General features: G+C 41.9%; 1 protein-coding gene across 2 annotated transcripts in view; it reads left to right on the top strand.

Annotated features, from left to right (window-relative positions):
* The window catches only part of zfyve16 (zinc finger, FYVE domain containing 16), a 41,464-nt gene that overhangs the window by 11,200 nt on the left and 10,264 nt on the right, over positions 1-20,000 (top strand). For both annotated transcript variants that reach the window (XR_014921482.1, XM_085464430.1), the window contains exons 3-11: positions 324-2,395; positions 7,146-7,242; positions 11,628-11,804; positions 11,894-12,033; positions 17,587-17,803; positions 17,955-18,077; positions 18,771-18,926; positions 19,017-19,241; positions 19,647-19,729. Coding sequence is in view for 1 of the 2 variants with exons in the window: in XM_085464430.1 (XP_085320556.1) it covers positions 324-2,395; positions 7,146-7,242; positions 11,628-11,804; positions 11,894-12,033; positions 17,587-17,803; positions 17,955-18,077; positions 18,771-18,926; positions 19,017-19,241; positions 19,647-19,729 (3,290 nt within the window). In the remaining variant the exon portion in view is untranslated. The remainder of the gene's footprint in view (positions 1-323; positions 2,396-7,145; positions 7,243-11,627; positions 11,805-11,893; positions 12,034-17,586; positions 17,804-17,954; positions 18,078-18,770; positions 18,927-19,016; positions 19,242-19,646; positions 19,730-20,000) is intronic.

The following is a 20,000-nucleotide window of genomic DNA, read 5'->3' on the forward strand; positions in this document are numbered from 1 at the left end:
AAGAAAATCTAAGACTTTTAAGTGCGCCTTATGGTCGTGAAAATACGGTAGTCTGTTTACTGGAGGGTCACAGGATGCCTAAGTAACCAAATTACTTTATTAGAACTTAGCATTTTTTGCAGTTAGTAAATATAACCGTGTATTTGTATTTTAGCACTCATGGTTCGGATAGCAGCACAACTTTGACCCCAGAACCATATTACCAGATTGGGGGGGGGAAAGCACCAAAAAAAATCTAGCAAAACAGAATTGACGGTGCCAGTGTATCAAAAGTACAGCTCAAGTGTAATTGAATTAACTGTTTTCCTTTTTTTGGATTGCAGAGGAACACGAAGGCAGGCCTGTTTCCCTGAAGCCCTCTGTGTACCCCTTCTCCTCACTTGGCCCTCAGTGTTCACCTATAGAGCTGTCCCCAAATCCACCAAGCCTCCCGGACCTTAATTCTCTTCATTATGGATTGACACCCGGCTGTCCTGATGGTTCTGCCAGTCATAACCATAACCGCAGCACTGATAGAGAGGTCAAAGGTCAGCCTCTCACTGGTGTGGACCTTCTGTTGTCTGTGGATCGCAGGTCAGCCAAAAGCTCTACCCCTCCCTGTCCAGACAGAGCTTTGAAACCTGTCTGCGACCTTGTGAATGACACAAGCTCAGCCATTCTGGTCAGGTCCAGTAGCCACGATGCCTTCAGTAAGCTGGACATTGTGGAAAAGCAAATGGAGGAAGAGGAAGCACTGCTTGTGGATTTTAACAGCCCCGAAGTAGGACAAGAGCAAGAGGGTGCATGCCATAGTCGAGACACTCAAAAAGAGCAAACCCTTGTAGGGAAGGGAGAGGTACTGTTGAGTCTAGATTTACATCAGCAGAGTGGTGGATACTCTGCCTCACTCAGTCTGCTTGATGTCATTCTCCCCGCAGCAGTGGAAAGGAGCTGTGATCCCGCAGATCATTCACTATCTTCAATAGATACTGACTTAGCTAATAAAGAGGAGGGGGACAGTGACGGGGGGGATATCTCTGACCAAGTAGTTGAGAACTCTGTGGAACAGAGTGATCTGGATCCTGTTGATGGTGTTAGGAAAACTAGAACAATCAAAGTTAGTAAAGAGAATGAGTCTCATGAAGCCTTGGATGAATGTGAAGCAGAGGGTCTTCCAGGTCAGGAATCCAAAGCCTCACACAGCAAGCCGGTAGCCCTGTCATGTTTACCCATAGCTGTGTCCATGTGCGGCGCTCTTGTGAACCCAAAGACCACAGAAGATGATTCAGGGGAAGCTGAGCTATGCATTGATGCAGATGTGTCTGAGAGCACAGAGGCAGAATCCCTGTCAGGCCTGGAAGCCAAGGAGGAAGAGTCCCACCCGGAGGCACCCGCTTCCCACCCGGAGGCACCCGCTTCCCACCCGGAGGCACCCACTTCCCCCCCGGAGGCACCCGCTTCCCACCCGGAGGCACCCGCTTTACCTGCTTTTGTGGTCCAGGAGGTTGCAGAGGGCAGACAGTCTCCAGAGGGGCAACAACAGATTTTTCTTGAAGCTTCTACAGATCTTACCTCCACCAATTGTTCAGAAACCAGCCTAGTAGATCCTCCAGAGTTTGGTTTCCAGTACCTGCCTGAGAGCGACCAGGCTGAGCTGCTGGTTACAGATGAGGAGTTGGATGCTTTCCTGCAAGCACATGCTGAAGCAGAACAGGGTGTTTCTTATCCTGAATCTCTCCCAGAATCAAACAGGGCTCCAGAGGAAGGGCTTGTAAAACAGGACTTAGGTCTACCTTTTCCAGAAAGTGATCAAGCAATATGTGTATCTGCAGAGGGGAGCATTAACCCTGGTGCTCTATCAGTATCAGAGGACTCTTGCAGACCTTGGCAAGACTATTCTTCTGGGGTAAGCTCTCTGACCAGCAACACTTTCCAGTCCCAGCACAGCAGTAGCCCTGATCTACAACCCTCCTATGGAGGTGCAAGACCTAAACAGCTGCACTGCCAAACTGCAAGATCTCCAGCAACAGGAGAAGAGGAAGAGGGGGAGCTGGCTCAGATGTTAAGTGCTTCTACAACAGTGCCAAGTACTGCACAGGATGGAAAACGTTCACCAATAAACCCCAGTATTACAGATGAGCATTCCATCAACTTTAGGGATTCTAACCCTTCATATGCAACTCAGGAGGATCAGGATTACAGTGTGGTGTATGATGAACTGTCAGAACCCCCACCTTACCCTGGGGAGTTTACCATAGACAGTGCCAAGGCAGTGAGCTGCAAAAGGGAGGGAGTGGAGGAGCTAGGGAACAGACAGCCTGCTTGGGTGCCAGACTCTGAAGCTCCCAACTGTATGAAGTGCAATCAGAAGTTCACTTTTACCAAAAGGCGGCATCACTGTCGTGCCTGTGGGAAGGTATGTTAGTCACTGAATAGAATGTATTTTACACTTGAATATTAGATTGTGTCAGCATTATTGTCAGCTGTAAATACAGTGTGGCTGCAATTAATGGTTGTTATGACATGTTGTCAAATGGCTTTTTTCTCTGGCTTGCCGTTAAAAAAAAATCCAGTGGCTTTCAGTGAGAAAGAGTCAGATTCATTAATTTAGAGCCACATAAATTTTGTGGGGTGTGTTTTTTTTTTTGTTTTTTTTTTGTGGGGTTTTTTTGGCCAACACAAGTCATTCCTTTTTTCCCCGTTAAGGCCCTTGGCCTAATCTGATTTCAGGGTCAACTTTATCCTGTATTATGATACCAGAGTTTTGTTTTAATTATACCAATAACCACAGTCAGCCTTGAGGAGTCCATATTGGTTGATCCCTAATGTATAACCAACTGTTACTTTCCACAATAACAGTGGCTCCATAGTGTTAACGAATAGTTATGTCTATAACTTCAATTCCCTTTCAGTTGATTCACTCGGTACAACACATACAGTTGTGGTCAAAAGTTTACATACACTTGTAAAGAATATAATATAATGGCTCTACCGAGCATCCCGTTATTTCTAAAACTCTGATTTTTCTCTGATAGAGTGATTGGAACAAATACTTCTTTGTCACAAAAAACATTCATGAAGTTTGGTTCTTTAATGACTTTATTATGGGTTAACAGAAAAAGGTGATCACATTTTCTGGGTCAAAAATAATCATACGGCAACATGAATTAGCAATTTTGGTGACTTAGAAAGTTGTCAGTGAACTGAGCTTCATAGCATGGCCTCTTAACTGCTTGTGAGTGATTATGAGTGATGACAGCTGGTGACTTCTCTTAGGCCAGTTAAATAGGGCTCATTGGATACAAACGCTACAATAGGAAAGTCAAAGGAGCTCAGCATGGATCTGAAAAAGCGAATTATTGACTTGAACAAGTCAGGAAAGTCACTTGGGGCCATTTCAAAGCAGCTGCATGTCCCAAGAGCAACAGTGCAAACAATTGTTTGTAAGTATAAAGTACATGGCACTGTTTCGTCACTGCCAAGATCAGGAAGAAAACGCAAGCTATCACCTGCTGCTGAGAGAAAATTGGTCAGGAGGGTGAAGAGTCAACCAAGAATCACCAAAAAGCAGATCTGCCAAGAATTTGAAGCTGCTGGAACACAGGTGTCATTGTCCACAGTCAAACGTGCTTTGCATCTCCATGGACTGAGAGGCTGCCGTGCAAGAAGGAAGCCCTTGCTCCAAAAGCGGCACCTTAAGGCTCGACTGAAGTTTGCTGCTGATCACATGGACGAAGATAAGACTTTCTGGAGGAAAGTTCTGTGGTCAGATGAAACAAAAATCGAGCTTTTTGGCCACAATGCCCAGCAATATGTTTGGAGGAGAAAAGGTGAGGCCTTTAACCCCAAGAACACCATGCCTACAATCAAGCATGGTGGTGGGAGTATTATGCTGTGGGGCTGTTTTGCTGCCAATGGAACTGGTGCTTTACAGAGAGTAAATGGGATAATGAAGAAGGAGGATTATCTTCACATTCTTCAACATAACCTAAAATCATCAGCACACAGGTTGGGTCTTGGGCGCAGTTGGGTGTTCCAACAGGACAATGACCCCAAACACACATCAAAAGTGGTAAAGGAATGGCTAAGTCAGGCTAGAATAAAGGTTTTAGAATGGTCTTCCCAAAGTCCTGACTTAAACCCCATTGAAAACATGTGGACAATGCTGAAGAAACAAGTCCATGTCAGAAAGCCATCAAATTTAACTGAACTGCACCAATTCTGTCAAGAGGAGTGGTCAAAGATTCAACCAGAAGCTTGCCAGAAGCTTGTGGATGGCTACCAAAAGCGCCTAATTGAAGTGAAAATGGCTAAGGGACATGTAACCAAATATTAGCACTGCTGTATGTATATTTCTGACCCAGCAGATGTGATCACTTTTTTCTGTTAACCCATAATAAAGTCATTAAAGAACCAAACTGTTTTTTGTGACAAAGAAGTATTTGTTCCAATCACCCTCAGAGAAAAATCAGTTTTAGAAATAACGGGACGCTCGGTAGAGCCATTATATTATATTCTTTACAAGTGTATGTAAACTTTTGACCACAACTGTAAGTATGGGACATATATATACGCCCCGCAGAGCAGCCACCGAACCGGAATCGGACCACCACCACCTTAGTGAGCGATAGATCCAGCAGAAAGGACAGTATGAGCCACCGAAGGGGCTATAACGTCCAACCGATAAAACCGTACAAAAGTTTTTAAAAACTTTTAAAAGTTTGGCATGAGCCCGCTGGCGGGCTCATGCCAAGCTGAAGCCCGCCAGCGCTCCTGCATGGTTTTGGCTCGTCATCGGCTAACCTGTCAACATGTTCCATGTGGTCAGCCCAGCTAATTGCCCGGACATCGACCGGATAATTCTCGTCTTCGGACTCGGACGAAGCCAGGGCTCCAGACTCGGAAAGGAGAGGTTCATGCCGTGCAACAGCAGAGCGTCCCAGCACTATTTCCACAAACGCCACCGCGTGTTTCCAGGATCGAGCGCCGGAGCTAGCGACAAAACGCACAGGCTTCAGGCTCCGTCAATGCTCTCCTAGCGTGGATGATCCCCAGGCAGACAGGGCAGGCATTGTGCTGGTCGCTGTTGTGCAAAGAGAAACCGCATCCCTGAAGACGGGGGCGAACAGAAGATTTCTGCTTTGCTCGCATCAGTTTGGAGTCCATTCCAAAACGCAAACCCAAACGCTGCACTCCGCGGGCAGCCTACGGACCAACTGCGTTGGTGGAGGTTGACACCAACAGGGGCAGTTAAGCTAAGTTCAAGTCCGCAGACAGTGGAGCTAACTAGTAGCAGCTAGCTAGCCCAACTCAGCAGAGGTGTTCTCAGCGAGGTGAAGAGCATAAGAACTGAAGCATGACTGTGATGACAGCGGCTATATGTGCAGGCGGGTCCGTGCGCGTGTCATCAAATGTCATCTGCCTTAAAGGCGTGAATAAAGGTTTCTTCAGCCAAGACACGCAAGGGCGTGATATCCCATACTTAGGTGTTGTACCGAGTGAATCAATTGAAAGGGAACACCAGTGCCTAGCATGCGAAGGTATCACTTTCAAAACTGGGAGGTGATGCAAATTCCTGGATGGGTTGCGTCAGGAAGGGCATTTGGCCTAAAATTTATACAAGTTCAGACATGCAGATCTATTCACTGTGGCAACCCCTTGCAAATAGCAGCTGAAAGAAGTCAACTTCTGCAGTAATAGCAAAGCAAAGTGTAATTAGTCAGCCACTAGCCGCACAGCATTTACCTGACTTCAGTAGCTTTGTTAAATGCAAGTGTTCAGGTAGACAAAGAGTGCTACATAATAAAGCAATACAGCTGTTGTTTCACATAATTATTATTCCTTTATTTATCCAGGTAAATATCTCATTGAGATTAAAAATGTCATTTGTAAGAGAAACTTAAACAGTTTAATGCCGTTAAGCTGGGCATACACTGTGCGTTTTTTTTTTCAGTCACGTTATTCAGCTCCTGCTCAAACTGTACAATTAAATCGCAGGGGTTAGAGGTTCGTCGGTCATGATGCAGGGTCTCACACTATATGGCCCGATGCACTGATGTGACCTGAGTGCTCACACTGTGCGTCCATAACATGAAGCTTATAACACTAAATCTGTCTCTTGCTCTCCCTCTCTGTCTTTACTCACACAGACACACACACCACCACCATCAACTTTGCTAAATTGCTTATGAAAAACATTGACCAGGCAGCTGCAGTTGAGCAGCAATGTCCATACAACTCTTTTCATAGTTGGTGCAGTCATGATAAAGTTCTACAAGTTATGCCTCTATCGCTTGTGTCCAGATCACACGCTGCACTTCTGTTTGCGCATGCGCAGTGTGAGAGGCTGCGTTGACAACCTCACAAGGGCCAACAGGATTTCAAATAGGTTTGATTTCCTTGCGAGCATACGATTGATGATCGGGAGCTATTCGTGAGGTGTTAATCGCTTCTCGTTACCCCATGTATACTCCACGATGCACGACACACAATTAAGGTGAAACTTGGGCCGATCCCCAAAACGGTCGCACAACTGAAAAATATGCTCAAAATGGGCCAAAGATCACACAGAGTATGCCCAGCTTTACAATTAAACAGTTAATTGACTCAGAAATGCAGAGTTCACTGTTGAATAATCAGATTTTTCCTGATTACTTTATACAAAAAAAATCTGAAAACTGTGAAAAGCATCCATCATAAAAATCTAGATCCCAAAAGTGATTCTGATAAATAAATCACCATAGAAGTGATTACCTAATGAGCTTCTTATAAATGCCTGTTTTGCATTGCCTGTTTTTTCTTCTTGTGTAATTCAAGGTATTTCTGGAAGTTTTTAGCATGTAAGGGTAAAATTTCTGATGAAGTGAGGACCAAATATAGCACAGTGAATTGATGTAAGCAGAGAGCATGAGTCAGCAGTTCTCTTTTCAGCTTTTCTATAGGTCTGTGCTGAGTCAAGTCCCTCAAAGGCCTCTTATTAAATCAGACATGATTAGGTTCTACTATTGTTTATAGCACAATCTTATGCTGTTTGAAGGACCAGATAGACAAACACGTTTCAACATCCTGTTAATTGTTGTCTTCTTCCAGACGTGAATTTACTGTCCATGCAGATTGCTGTGTAGCGTATCTATGCCGTCAATGTCATCCTCTCTCCTCTGTGGCAGGTTTACTGTGCTGTGTGCTGCAACAGGAAGTGTAAACTGAAGTACCTGGAGAAAGAGGCTCGTGTATGTGTCCTCTGCTTTGACACCATTCACAGAGGTAAGGTTCTTGTTTGGTTTATTTGTATGCCTTTATTAAGATCCCCATGTGTTGTACCATTATAAAATACATGATAATATAGCGAGTCAAACAGGTGGTGGGCGGCGTGTAAGGGGTCACCTGTGATGGCCCTGGTGAGAAATTGAGACAGAAAGAGTTGGCAATAGCCTCCAGGGGTGGCAGAGGGCAGTAAATGATTTAACTGCTCATCCAAACATGAGTGAGTAATGAAATTAAACTGTATTATGAAAATAAAGTAAATAAAATACAATAAATAAAGACAATAAAAATATTATTTGTCCTTTTGTGAGGACCAGTTTCAGCTCATGAGAAAGTTAGAGCATTTGAGCTGGCCTTTATATTTTCCTCACATTTCTTTAAATGCCTGTTTTGGAGTCAAAGCTTTTAGAGTTAAAGTTGAAATCAAGTTTGGACGTACTTAAATCTAACATTGTTTGCATTGTAACAATGGGTTGTGTTTCTTACATTAGTAGAAGGGAAAATGAGTTCTGATGGTTTTGTAGATTTGGTGTGTGTGTTTTTGTGCATGTATGTCTGTGTGTTCAACTATGCTAATGAATGAGTGAGTTTGTCTGTAAACGTTTAAAGGAAGATGTGGTGGCTGCATTGAAGAAAAACAAAGTTTTCCTCTGACAAGAAAGCCTAATTTCTGCTGTTCAGTACTGGAGGAATTTAAACTTTTACAAATTATTGCTTAGCTGTGTCTTTAATAAAACCTCTGTAACTTTGCTCTGCTTTACTTAAGCAGCATCATGTAATGTTCTTATGTTGATTCATGATTATCGATCTACTGCAGTATATTTTTAAGGTGGTTATCTGCTATAAAAATATAGGCCAGGAAAATCTCCTTCATGCTTTGTTTTGTCCTCAGTTACACAAAGGCATCTGTCGTGATCCTTACACCTCTGATGAAGTCTCACAAGTGTCAGCTTTGTTTTTATACATAGATATAAAAATATGGATATATACTGATAAATGATCAGAATTATATTTCTGACTGAGTCAAAATTGAATCGAATCGACCTTGCAAGGGACCTTGTGAATTGGAATTGAATCGATTATAGAAATCAAAATCAATACCCAGCCCCATTTCTATCCTAATGAAAACACATACAAGCTTTCCTTTAGTATTTAGGTAGGAACACAAAGCTGACAGCACAAAGCAAAGATAAGAATCCTAAATTTTGGGCGATGTAAATCAATTTACACATTAACATATTTCTGAAGTTTCTTCGTTACAGTGATTCTACTGTATAAACATGAACAGGTAGAAACAAAGGCTGCAGCCTGACTGCTCATCCATTTGCTACCTGAAGTTTAGGGTCTGGCTGCTAGGCTGGCGTGTGCATTCAACATCATTCTGGGTTCTTGGCTAGCTTAGTGTTATCATGCTGTATAGGCAGGTTCTTGCAATGAGCTGAATAATATGATGAAAGCCTTGAAATAAATATGGTCTAGTACACCTTATGCCCCTCTTTAGATTTACTCCTGCTTGCTCCAAGTATCAGTGCAATAGAGAGTGGTATAGCTGCCACAGTCAGCCTTCAACAGGCTACCTAATTTAAACATCAGACTAAGTTAACAGTTCATTTTTCGCTGTGTAAAACAAACAACGGTGGATTGGAACAGTTACAAAGTTAGCTTTTCCTCATGCCGGAGCTTGGTGATCAGGTAGTTTCGTTTACTTTTTCCAGTAAAAGTTTAATGCTGATTACAGGATTAAGTGATGCTGTTTTGGAGACTGGGAAAAACATTTTCTTTAACTCTCCCTGAGGTCACCATCTTGGTAACAATAAAAGACGTGGAAATAGGCACCTTTTTTTTAGCTGGACTGCAGCAGTGATATGGAGAGAGATGGGAGTTGATTGCAGAGGAAAGTGATAACAGGACACTATTACTTGTCCTTGAGCTTGTGAGTCTATGTAGTACAGGACCACCGAGTGCAGTGGACATGTGATGCTCACATGCTGTCTAAATTAAGGAGGAGATGGTCCACTTTAGTGGCTTTTGGATGCTCGGGCAGTGTGTTGCAATCCTTCTCTTCTCTCCCTCACACAGCTCCTCCTCTCCTCCCCTCTCTTGCTTTCCTCTCCCTCACTGACATCAGTATACGAGGCTTACTGCATACACCTCAGCCTACAGCTAATAGCCTGTTATTATTTACGAGAGGAGCCACTTCAGAAAAGCTGTGAGGACTGGTCTGATGTCAGTTGGCGAGAGAGATTTGTCATAACGTGGATTAATTGTGTTTTAGTTGAGGAGGAGATGATGAGGTAAGATGCTTCTTACTTGTAATGAATAAAATGTTGGAAACTTTGTACTGCTGCTGTGCTGGATTGTTTGAGTTTAGAATGTGTGCATATATTGCAAATCAGTGTTTTGTCTCCATTTTAAGTAATATATTTGGTTATGTTACCGTTGCACTGAAAATGGGGTCAGTAAATAGCCTTAAGCCTTGGTTGACTTTTTTTCTGCCATGTCATCCTTTCGTTGCACAGCAAGGCGAATAACTGTTCTTGCATTGATACTAATTGAATTATTGATACTAATTGAATTACTTAAAAGAAATTATAGAAACAAGGATCTAAATAACAATAATATCTTTGTAATGTTTCAATCTGCTGTGGTTGCATTCCTGTGTTTTTGAAAGCGACATTGTTGTTGCTGTCATTACATACTGGATAAGTAAAGCTATGTGATACATAATCAATATAATACGACATAATTGCTTGATCAGCAGCGCTGAGAAAAGCTGCTCTGAAAGCCTCTCCACTATAGCCAGTTTTCCTGAAAGTAATAACTCATCTTATAGCAATGTTGGGGACTAAACCAATATCCAACTGGCACAGCTTTAGAAAAGCTGTTATGCTGATGTACGCTACAGTCCTACACCCCAACACTGAACTTTATGAATACAGAAACTTGAGAACAAGGCAAGAAGGAGTTTCAAATTTATACGTGTGTGTATATATAAGTGTACGTCCTAAAACTTGACCTCATGATCAAGGATAGCGGTTACATTTTGTGAACATCTTGTGAATGTGATAGTTTGAGAACGTAGGATTTTGGAACTGATACCATCGGTGTATCGGCTTAAGGGTACCACTGGCTGCCACCAATTTTATTCTTTTAGTCAGTGAGCTAGAGGAAACATGTAGCGGCACTCTTCTGTATCATTCACCTGCTGCATTAAGAGGGACTCCAACTCCACCATCTTGGACTGCAGCTGGTAATGATAGCTAGAGAGCCACACTTAAGGGAATGTGGAGCAGGTGGAAAGTGGTTCACGTTCCATAACAACACAATCACCGAGGCAGCAATACAGATGGAGGGCTACCAGCTGCAGGCCAGGACAATGGAGTCGATGTCCATCTGTAAGAGAACTAATTTGAGAGGCGTTTTGTTATTTGTCAGGATTTTCTTAATTAAAATTCCTGCAGTGGAAGTCTGTGTGAATATTATATACTTGACAAATTCAATATTTAAACTGCATTTAGACGCATTTAGATATATATCTGTGTTAGTCCATTATTGGTCAGATACTGCTAATATACTGTCCAGCTTTTTTTCAACAGGCTTCTCTGAAGAAACTTACTGATAGAGATGCTTTTTCCTTCTCCAGTGTCCTCACTTATTTTCCAAATCTGTAACAGAACCGCAGAAAGTGGAAGTCCTTTTTAATTAAACCAATGAAATATAGCTATAATAATATGTTGCAGTGCTTTCCTTTGTTCTCCACCATTTGCACTTTCTAAACACAACTTATTAATTACAGGAAAATTATTCACAATCTTGTAGCCATTGCAGTAGACATGCCCCCCCTTTTATCTTCTGTATGCTTTTTTTAAATCTTGTTTTAATTTTTGTAACAACCATTAATTAATTGTAGATTAATTGTAGATTATTTTTTTTAAAGCAAAAAGCAATATCCTGGTTCTTCGTAGCAGGGGACAAATTTAGGCTGAGTGGGCCTTATAGGCCTCAGTCACACAGACCTGTAAACTGGGCCACTTGGGAAAAATGTATGGATTGCATTCAAAATAAAAGTTGTGCCTTACTACTAAAACCAGCATGTTTCTTCAAAAGGCACAGCCTTTAATTACTTCTCCAGAAATACAATAAACTTTAATAACGAAAAATCATTTGACCACTGAAGTTTAGTTTACTCTAAAGAGGACTTGAAAATCTAAATAAAACCTCAGATTAGATTGCCACCATTTCACAGACATTCAGACATTCATATTCAAGAAACTAGTCTCTACATCTAAATGAGTCGGGTAACTAGCTTTTTAGACTCGAGTTAACACCTTTAAAAAAAAATAAAAAAAAATGAACATGCTTCTAACAGCATCCTTCTGTTGTAGCCCAGGCTCTGGAACGGATGATGAGTCCTACAGGTCCTAGCCCAAACCCAAATGTCCCATCTGAATACTGCAGCACAATCCCCCCTTTACAGCAGGCCCGTGCTGCTGGTACTCTAAACTCCCCACCACCTACTGTCATGGTGCCTGTGTCTGTTCTTAAACACCCAAGCAATGACGGTAAGGTTATTCTTACACAGTCTGCTTTACCTTTCACTTGTTTTCCTTAACTGTACCCCTGAAGACACTTCCTTTTTCTGTGTTATTAGGTTGTCCTCGTGAGCAAAAGCGCGTGTGGTTTGCTGATGGTATCTTACCCAATGGAGAGGTGGCAGACACCGCCAAGCTGTCTGTGATGAGCCGCAGGAGCTCCCAAGAGTTCAGTGGTGCCACCCCAGATGAGACAACAGTAATGCAATCATCCTCATAGCTCATCTATCAGGATTCCACCTTTTTAGAACTTTATAACCAGGGGTGACCATACAGTAAGTGGTCCGCAGGTGCGCATTCACTGTCAAAATAAAAGATGCGCACCAGACAAGAAGTTGCAACGCGCGTTTGCGTACATATAAAAGGCACTGTTTTTGTCCGCTAGAGTGGGATTTTCATTGCATATTCTGAACCACATCTCTGTGCGTCCATCATTTGTTTGAAGCCAGCTCACCACCTGCAACCACTTTTCCGAGAATACGTGCTTCTTTTGCGGTTTGGACTCCTTTGGACATTTCTTTGGAGATGGAGGAACACCAATGTAATTGCTTAAAGGAGCTTGCTTCTTCAACATCTTTAAGAGTTCTGAACAAATGTCTGTCCTCCTCCAGAAAATCCTATGTACCCAAACACACGTTGCAACTTCTTATCTGGTGCGCGTCTTTTATTTTGACTGTGAACCCGCACCTGCAGACCACTTACGTACACCCCGGTTTATAACTCAACAAATGGCTCAAATTACTGATCCCTTGTTTTGGTATAAATACATTGTAAATACCTACACTCATTTAATAGCCAGTATTAAAGTCAACATGCCCATCTGTCTTGAAAGTTCAGTCACTACTGACCAACTAGTCCCGGCTAACTTGGGTTTCTCATTCTGTGGTCCCACAGACTCCGCTCCTATGGTGTTATTTTTGTGCCACTATTCTGAGTGCACGTAAAAAAAATTTGAGCACAAGTAAAAAAAAGTTTGCAGGTGCAAGTGTTGTATTTTGAGGAGAAATTTATTTTGAGCGAAGAAAAGCTGAATTTGAGCGAACAAAATTCATTGCTGTGTGCAAAAAATGTATTTCAGTGTTTGCTATTATCCATACACACACACACACACACACACAATAGCAGCCCCTCTCGCTCAGTTTTTGTATTTGCGCTCGCTCGCAATTTTTTTTTTCTGCTCTTACTCTTGACGAAGGCGGTCGCACTTTTCTCCTCTCCTCCTCTCCCTTAGCTTCCCTGCTTAGCCTCTTATGTCCTAGTCTAGTCTCGTGGTTTTTTGTATTACTTTTCCCTGGAACACTCTCTCACGGTCTGTTCTCTAAAACCTAAAAGAGGAATTATGGATTTGATCAACTGGTCCCTGAATGCAATTGACACCCCTTTCTCAACGAGAAGTTTGGGCTTGGGTGAGCCTGAGTGCTGAAGATATTTACCTATACGGAACCATGGTAACAGGGTTCTTGCTGATCGGAGCTGGCTTGGTCCTGACTTATTGAAGAATTAAGAAAGCGGAACCGGCTGTTCAAACCCCCACAAGGCTGCCCGCTGGGATTGAAACAATGGGAGAGGCGTGAGTTTCTCAAAATGGACTCATTGAGTGCAGCACGGATAAGATCTTGGAAAGGCTTACGGCTGCCGTGAATACTCAGAATAAGATCTCTGAGTGCAGACTGGATTACATCTTAGAACGGCTCGCTCGGAATAACATCTCTGAGCACAAATTGGATGACATCTTGGGGAGGCTCACTGTGGTCGTTAGTTCTCAGAATCGGCTCTTTGAGAACAAGAATGACAACATCACAGAGCGCAAGTTTGATAACATCATGGCAAAGCTCACGGTTCTCCAACAGGAGATTGAGAGACCAGTGTCGGACTGTTAGAACTGCTTTGAAATTCATATGAGCTGTTCGCACTAAAGTAAAAAGCACCATCACTTCATGCGGATACCCTTTCGTCACCAGCTGCGGTCGCAAGGCTGGAGCCGAACAAGAACACCCTGATAACGACTGTGTTTAGTCTGTTCCTTCCCATTCCATGCAAGGCCACCTGGGTTGGCTGGAAGACTGTTTACTTAGCCTAGCAGGGCGAAGGACACTGTCTCAGCTGAGCTCTGGACACGCACACACATACATACATATACACCGATATGCACACACTCATCCCCCCTCCCTTTCCAAACGCCTTCGATGTTGTGCTGTGGACATTTATGTGCTTTTTTGTTCTCATGCTGTCCTCCCAGGAGCCCAGCATGAATAGAGGTCTCTTTTTTTCCTCTTGTACTTTCCCATTGTAGTGTATATTTCAGTGTTTTTTTTTTCTGTAACGCTACCGATCTCCGACCTGTATCCCCATGTGATGTCTGTGTTGTGTGTGTAAGGGGGGGGTCCTATTTCACTGCAGGGCAACCTGCACGTGGCGAATAAAGCCTTGATTGATTTGATTGTTGCTCACGCTCTCAACATTTCTGCCCGTGCGCGTTCAACTCTTTGTGTACGCCGTTATATTTGTGCCACAAAACCAGCCAATCACAGACTTGGATGCAAAAATATCTGATTGGCTGTTCTGGTCTCCAATCAGCTCGAAATGATGAAATGCAATATCCCAGAATCCATTTCGTCCAAAACTCAAACGAGGCAGTGGCGGAAGAACACAGAGTGGCGGAGTTTGAAATCATCAAGACATCACATATTTCAATAATGCTCTAACGTTTTCGGAGATGCCTGTTACCCACCAGCTGACCGTGTAGCTGGACTGGCCATTGGGCATACCGGGCATTTGCCCGGTGGGCTGATGGTGTTTTTTCATTTTTATGTTTGTTTATTTTTGTAACGGTATAAACAATGAAAGGTGGTGGATTAGCCAATTGGTCATGATCAACTCTGGGCTGGCCCAATTACAATACATCCGTATTGAGAGGAAAAGGAATGCAATTAGTACCGTACTTCTATGGGCTCAAAATATGGTCATAAATATTTTGTACTTGTAAATCGGTTTTGTACTTGTAAATCAGGATTTGTGTGTGTGTGTGTGTGTGTGTGTGTGTAAAAAAAGATTTGTGCGTGCGTAAAAACGATTTGTGCGTGCGCATAAAAGATTTGTGCGTGCGTAAAAAAAGATTTGTGCGTGCATAAAAAAGATTTGTGCGTGCGTAAAAAAGATTTGTGCGTGCGTAAAAAAGATTTGCGCGTGCGTAAAAAAGATTTGCGTGTGTGTAAAAAAGATTTGTGTGTGGACTTAGCCAAAAAAAAAACCCTGCAAGTTACAACTACGAATTTTGACCCTATTTTTCTTCCTTTCACATTGGTGAATGTCATGTCAATCACAAATGTAACAATCCAATCAGAGAACAGATGGGTTTGGCTGTCGGAGGGGCGCTTTTTTTTTAACTGCAGGTCTTTGAAGGGAATAAATGCCCTTTTACATGCCAACCCAGCGTTTTCCTTCATCACCACGAAGGACAACAGTCTGTGGTCGTCCGAGTTTGGTGATTTTTGTGTCACAGGACTACGTGTTTAATAGAGGGACTTCCACAGCCTTTTCAACAGCGCTGCGGACGCGGGGGGGGCGGCGGCAGTGTTTTGGAAATGACAGTCTTCATTACAAAGCTTTCTTCGTTATGAATTAGCATACATGTTTTTATTGAACATTTGAAGAACTAGCAAAAAAAAAGCCACAAACTCTTGTAGTTCACATAAAGTCAGAGATAAAAACGACAAGGAACAGGTGCATCTAGTACAGGTAGAGCTGCTGCAAAAACCCACAGAGCCCAGCAGCCAGCGTAACAAATTCTGGATCCTTTGCTTTTAGTTAGCAATTAGCATTAACTAATCCTAAAGTAATAATGGTATTTCTAACCACTGACATACCACAACTTTATCCTTTCAACTGCTGCTGAAAGTAAGGGGACCTAACTGCTATCGGATATTTATATAGAGATTACTCTTCAAGGACCTGCAGTTCAAAAAAATGCCCCTCCGACGGCCAAACCCATCTGTTCTCTGATTGGATTGTTTAATTTGTGATTGACATGACATTGACCAATCAGCTTAAAGGAAGAAAAATAGGGTCAAAATTCGTACTTGTAACTTGCAGGGTTTTTTTTTTTTTGGGCTAAGTCCACACACAAATCTTTTTTACACACGCACAAATCTTTTTTACGCACGCACAAATCTTTTTTACGCACGCACAAATCTTTTTTACGCACGCACAAATCTTTTTTACAAGTACAAAACCGATTTACAAGTACAAAATATTTATGACCACATTTTGAACCCATAAACTTCAACTAGAATGAAAAAAGACAAAGCTGGAGTTATTCTGTCTTTACGTTGCACAGCTGCCTCTTCTCCCATCATTCTCTCTCCCTCCCTCTCCTGTGGCTACTTCAATCATAAAACCGATCAATGATCAGCTGTCTCTCTTGTTTGTTTATCTCCCACTTTGCGCCAGAAACAGGAAACCAGCGGATGTTGTGCTAAACAACAACAGCACGTTCAAGCTTGATAAGCTGTTGTTAGAATTTATTTAAAATTAATTTCTAGTATCAGCTGATGTTTGCTGGAGCCACAGCTGTAAAACTGCTGGTCATGGTATCGGTTTGGAAACATGAAGGTGATACAAATCATACATATATACCAACAAGACGGTGTACATCACTGTCACAACAGCGTTTGTTTTAGTTCAAAGGCTTTATGGTTTTTCCTATAATACCTGGTGGTGTAGTCGGCCGATTTTTTTGTCAGTTGAGCTTTACATATTATGTTTAACCCGAGTGACCACCCGGTCAGCTGGTGGGTAACAGGCATCTCCGAAAACGCTAGAGCATTATGGAAATATGTGATGTCTTGATGAATCGAGCAGGTATTTGAAGTTTACACAGCACCGTTATCGCATGAAAATATCTTAAAAGTTTATTTCGTGACCCATAAAGAGAAATATTTCAAACTCCGCCACTCTGTGTTCCTCTGCCACTGCCTCGTTTGAGTTTTGGACTAAATGGATTCTGGGATATTGCATTTCGTCATTTCGAGCTGATTGGAGACCAAAACAGTCAATCAGATATTTTTGCATCCAAGTCTATGATTGGCTGGTTTTGTGGCACAAATATAACGGCGTACACAAAGAGTTGAACGCTCACGGGCAGAAATGTTGAGAATGCGAGCAACACGTTGAGAGCGCGAGCAACACGTTGAGAGCGCGAGCAACACGTTGAGAGCAGTGGATTTCAGTGTTCAGCAAACACTGAAATACATTTTTTGCACGCAGCAATGAATTTTGTTCGCTCAAATTCAGCTTTTCTTCGCTCAAAATAAATTTCTTCTCAAAATGCAACACTTGCACCTGCAAACTTTTTTTCACTTGCGCTCAAATTTTTTTTACATGCGCTCAGAATAGTGGCACAAAAATAACGGCATACACTCCCAGTGTATTGAACTGCAGCTAAGGTCGCTGGCCCTTCTACTCCATATATCCATGTCAATTATCAGGGCCAGAGGTCCTAGAAACTCTTTCATAAATTGAAAACAAGTGCTGCCAGCTGCTGTCCAACATGGACAAGTTGACGTTCATACACATGATGAGAAACTCTTGAGAAGCAGCTGATTTATGTGCTTCTTGGCAACCTGGCATTTTCTAGTACTGCTACACTAAAATAGACAATTAGATAGACAATAAATAGAAATAAAAAAAAAAATGGACAATAAAAATTAGTCCATTGACGATGGTATTACATGAAATGACATTCTTATTTCAGCCTGGCTTACCTGGGGCAGAGACCGGAGTTAACAGTGCATCTTCCCCTGAGGCTGCTGTGGCAGCAGAGGTAGCTTGCCGCCCAGTGTCTGGACCCTGGGATTTCGCGTTGCTTTGTGGAATTGGTTCTTCAGTGAACAGGTTTCCCAGTCTGCTGCCAGACAATGAAGACGAGCTGCCTCCACTGCTCATTGCCACTGGAGAGGACGAAGGAGGAGGTGTGTTTTAGACATGAATCTCTTGGTTTATTTTTGCACATCTGGACATCTTATGTCTTTCTGTTGTGCTTGGATCAGAGTGAAATGTAAGTCTCACACTGGCTTTTATGCGAAATGCTTTAATAATCGCTCTGCTGTGTTTTCTGTTTAGATGTTTTAGTTGAGGAGAATCCTGCTCCATGTCAGATTCTGCACTTACTAGAAGAAGGCGGACCCCGTCCTCTGACATTCATTCTTAATGCCAACCTGCTAGTCAATGTCAAACTGGTGACATGTAAGTGAAATATGAATGAACAAATATGGAATTATGTAGTACACTAAAAAGTGTGAAATAACTCAAAACATGTTTTATGTTTTAGATTATTCAAAATAGTCATCCTTTGCTTTGATTACTGTTTTGCACAGTCATGGCATTCTCTCCATGAGCTTCATGAGGTAGTCACCTGAAATGGTTTTATGCAGTCTTGGAGTTCCCAGAGATGCTCAGCACTTGCTGGCCCTTTTCCCTTCACTCTGTGGTCCATCTCATCCCAAACCATCTCCATTGGGTTCAGATCAGGTGACTGTGGAGGCCAAATGAACCTGACAAGGCACACCTTTGAAGTGAAAACCATTTCAGGTGACTACATCATGAAGCTCATTGAGAGAAGACCAAGGATTGGCAGCGCTATCAACAAAGCAAAGTGTGGCTATTCTCAGGAATGTAAAATATAAAACATATTTAGAGTTATTTATCTTTTTTAAATTATTTTTTTTGCTACATAATTCCAGATATCTTCCGTCATATATTTGATGTCTTTAGTATGTATCTACAATGTAGCAAACAGTAGAAATAAAGAAAAAAACATTAAACAAGAATGTGTGTCCAAACTTTTGACTGGTAGTGTATCTCATATTTCCTCTTTCAAATTTTGTGAATCCTCACATGCCTTCCAATGTATTAACTCTTGTGTGTTTTATCTTCCAGACTCTGGCAGGGAATGCTGGTGTTTTGGCTCTAATGGGCTGCAGGCTCTGGGACAGAAAGAGTTAGTATTTCTGTTGGAGTGTTTGCCTCAAGAAAAAACTCTTCCCAAAGACCTCTTTACCATATATCTCAGCATTTTCCAGGATGCCCAAAAAGGTAATACCTGCCTTCAGCCTGCCTTTGCAACTTTTAATAACTACACCTTTAGCTTATAAAGGATAACATAATCATTATCTTGTGTTACAGGGAGGTTTGTGGAGGAGCTGGATAATGTGACTTTTACAAGTAGTTTCTTGGGCAGTAAGGATCATGCTGGGATGGTATTCTTCTCTCCCACCTGCCAGTCTCTAGACGGCCTCACTCTCCCTTCACAGCCATTCTTGTTTGGCCTGCTCATTCAGAAACTGGAGGTGCCCTGGGCCAAAGTCTTTCCACTGAGACTGCTTTTGCGTCTTGGAGCTGAATACAACTGTATGTAAATCTTTGTTGCTCATGACAACACTGAGTGTTATTTCATATTAAAACATAGTAATCTTAAACTTTGATTTGTTGAAAATGAAAAAAAAAAACCTGCTCTTCTGAAACCTTATGGTTATTAGTTTATTATTATTATTGTTAAAATGATTAGTTTCAGCAGTTTGCTGAGTAAATAAAAATACCCCAGTTCCACCTTCTCATTTGTAAAGAGCTTATTTTACCAAAAGCAGTCACACTAACACATTTTATATCGTAAGGTAAACCCCTCTACAAGTTAAATTACTAAACCATTGTAAATTACTGTCTGTAAGCATATAGGCTGTTCTAGGAGAAAGACACAGGGACAAGTGATACATATTGTGCTTTTATGGTTTATTTACATATGTTTTTGTTTTTCAGCGTATCCCACCACACTGATAAGTATCCGTTTTCGGCAGTCAGTGTATCGAGAGACAGGACACACCATTATGAATTTATTGGCTGTAAGTAGTGCAAAATAAGATTTTGCAATAAAGAAAATAAGATTTATTTATAATTGAGAAGCTTGGCAAAATTTTGTTAGAGCTAAAACTACACATAATTCTTAACTCCACTCAAGCCACATTTTAAGTAATGCAGATTTCATGGGTGTCTGGCAGAGTAGTTTTTGATTTTGATGATTGACAGTTTAAAATTAATTTGTTTTATACTGGGCTTTTGGTGAAAGGTTTTTGAACATAAATGTTATTAGGACAACAGTCATAGACACTTTTT

This window comes from Copadichromis virginalis, linkage group LG7 (assembly GCF_057382275.1).
Source record: "Copadichromis virginalis isolate Kocher_CV1m ecotype Utaka linkage group LG7, C_Virginalis_male_GT1.1, whole genome shotgun sequence".
In the NCBI taxonomy this organism is placed as follows: Eukaryota; Metazoa; Chordata; class Actinopteri; order Cichliformes; family Cichlidae; genus Copadichromis; species Copadichromis virginalis.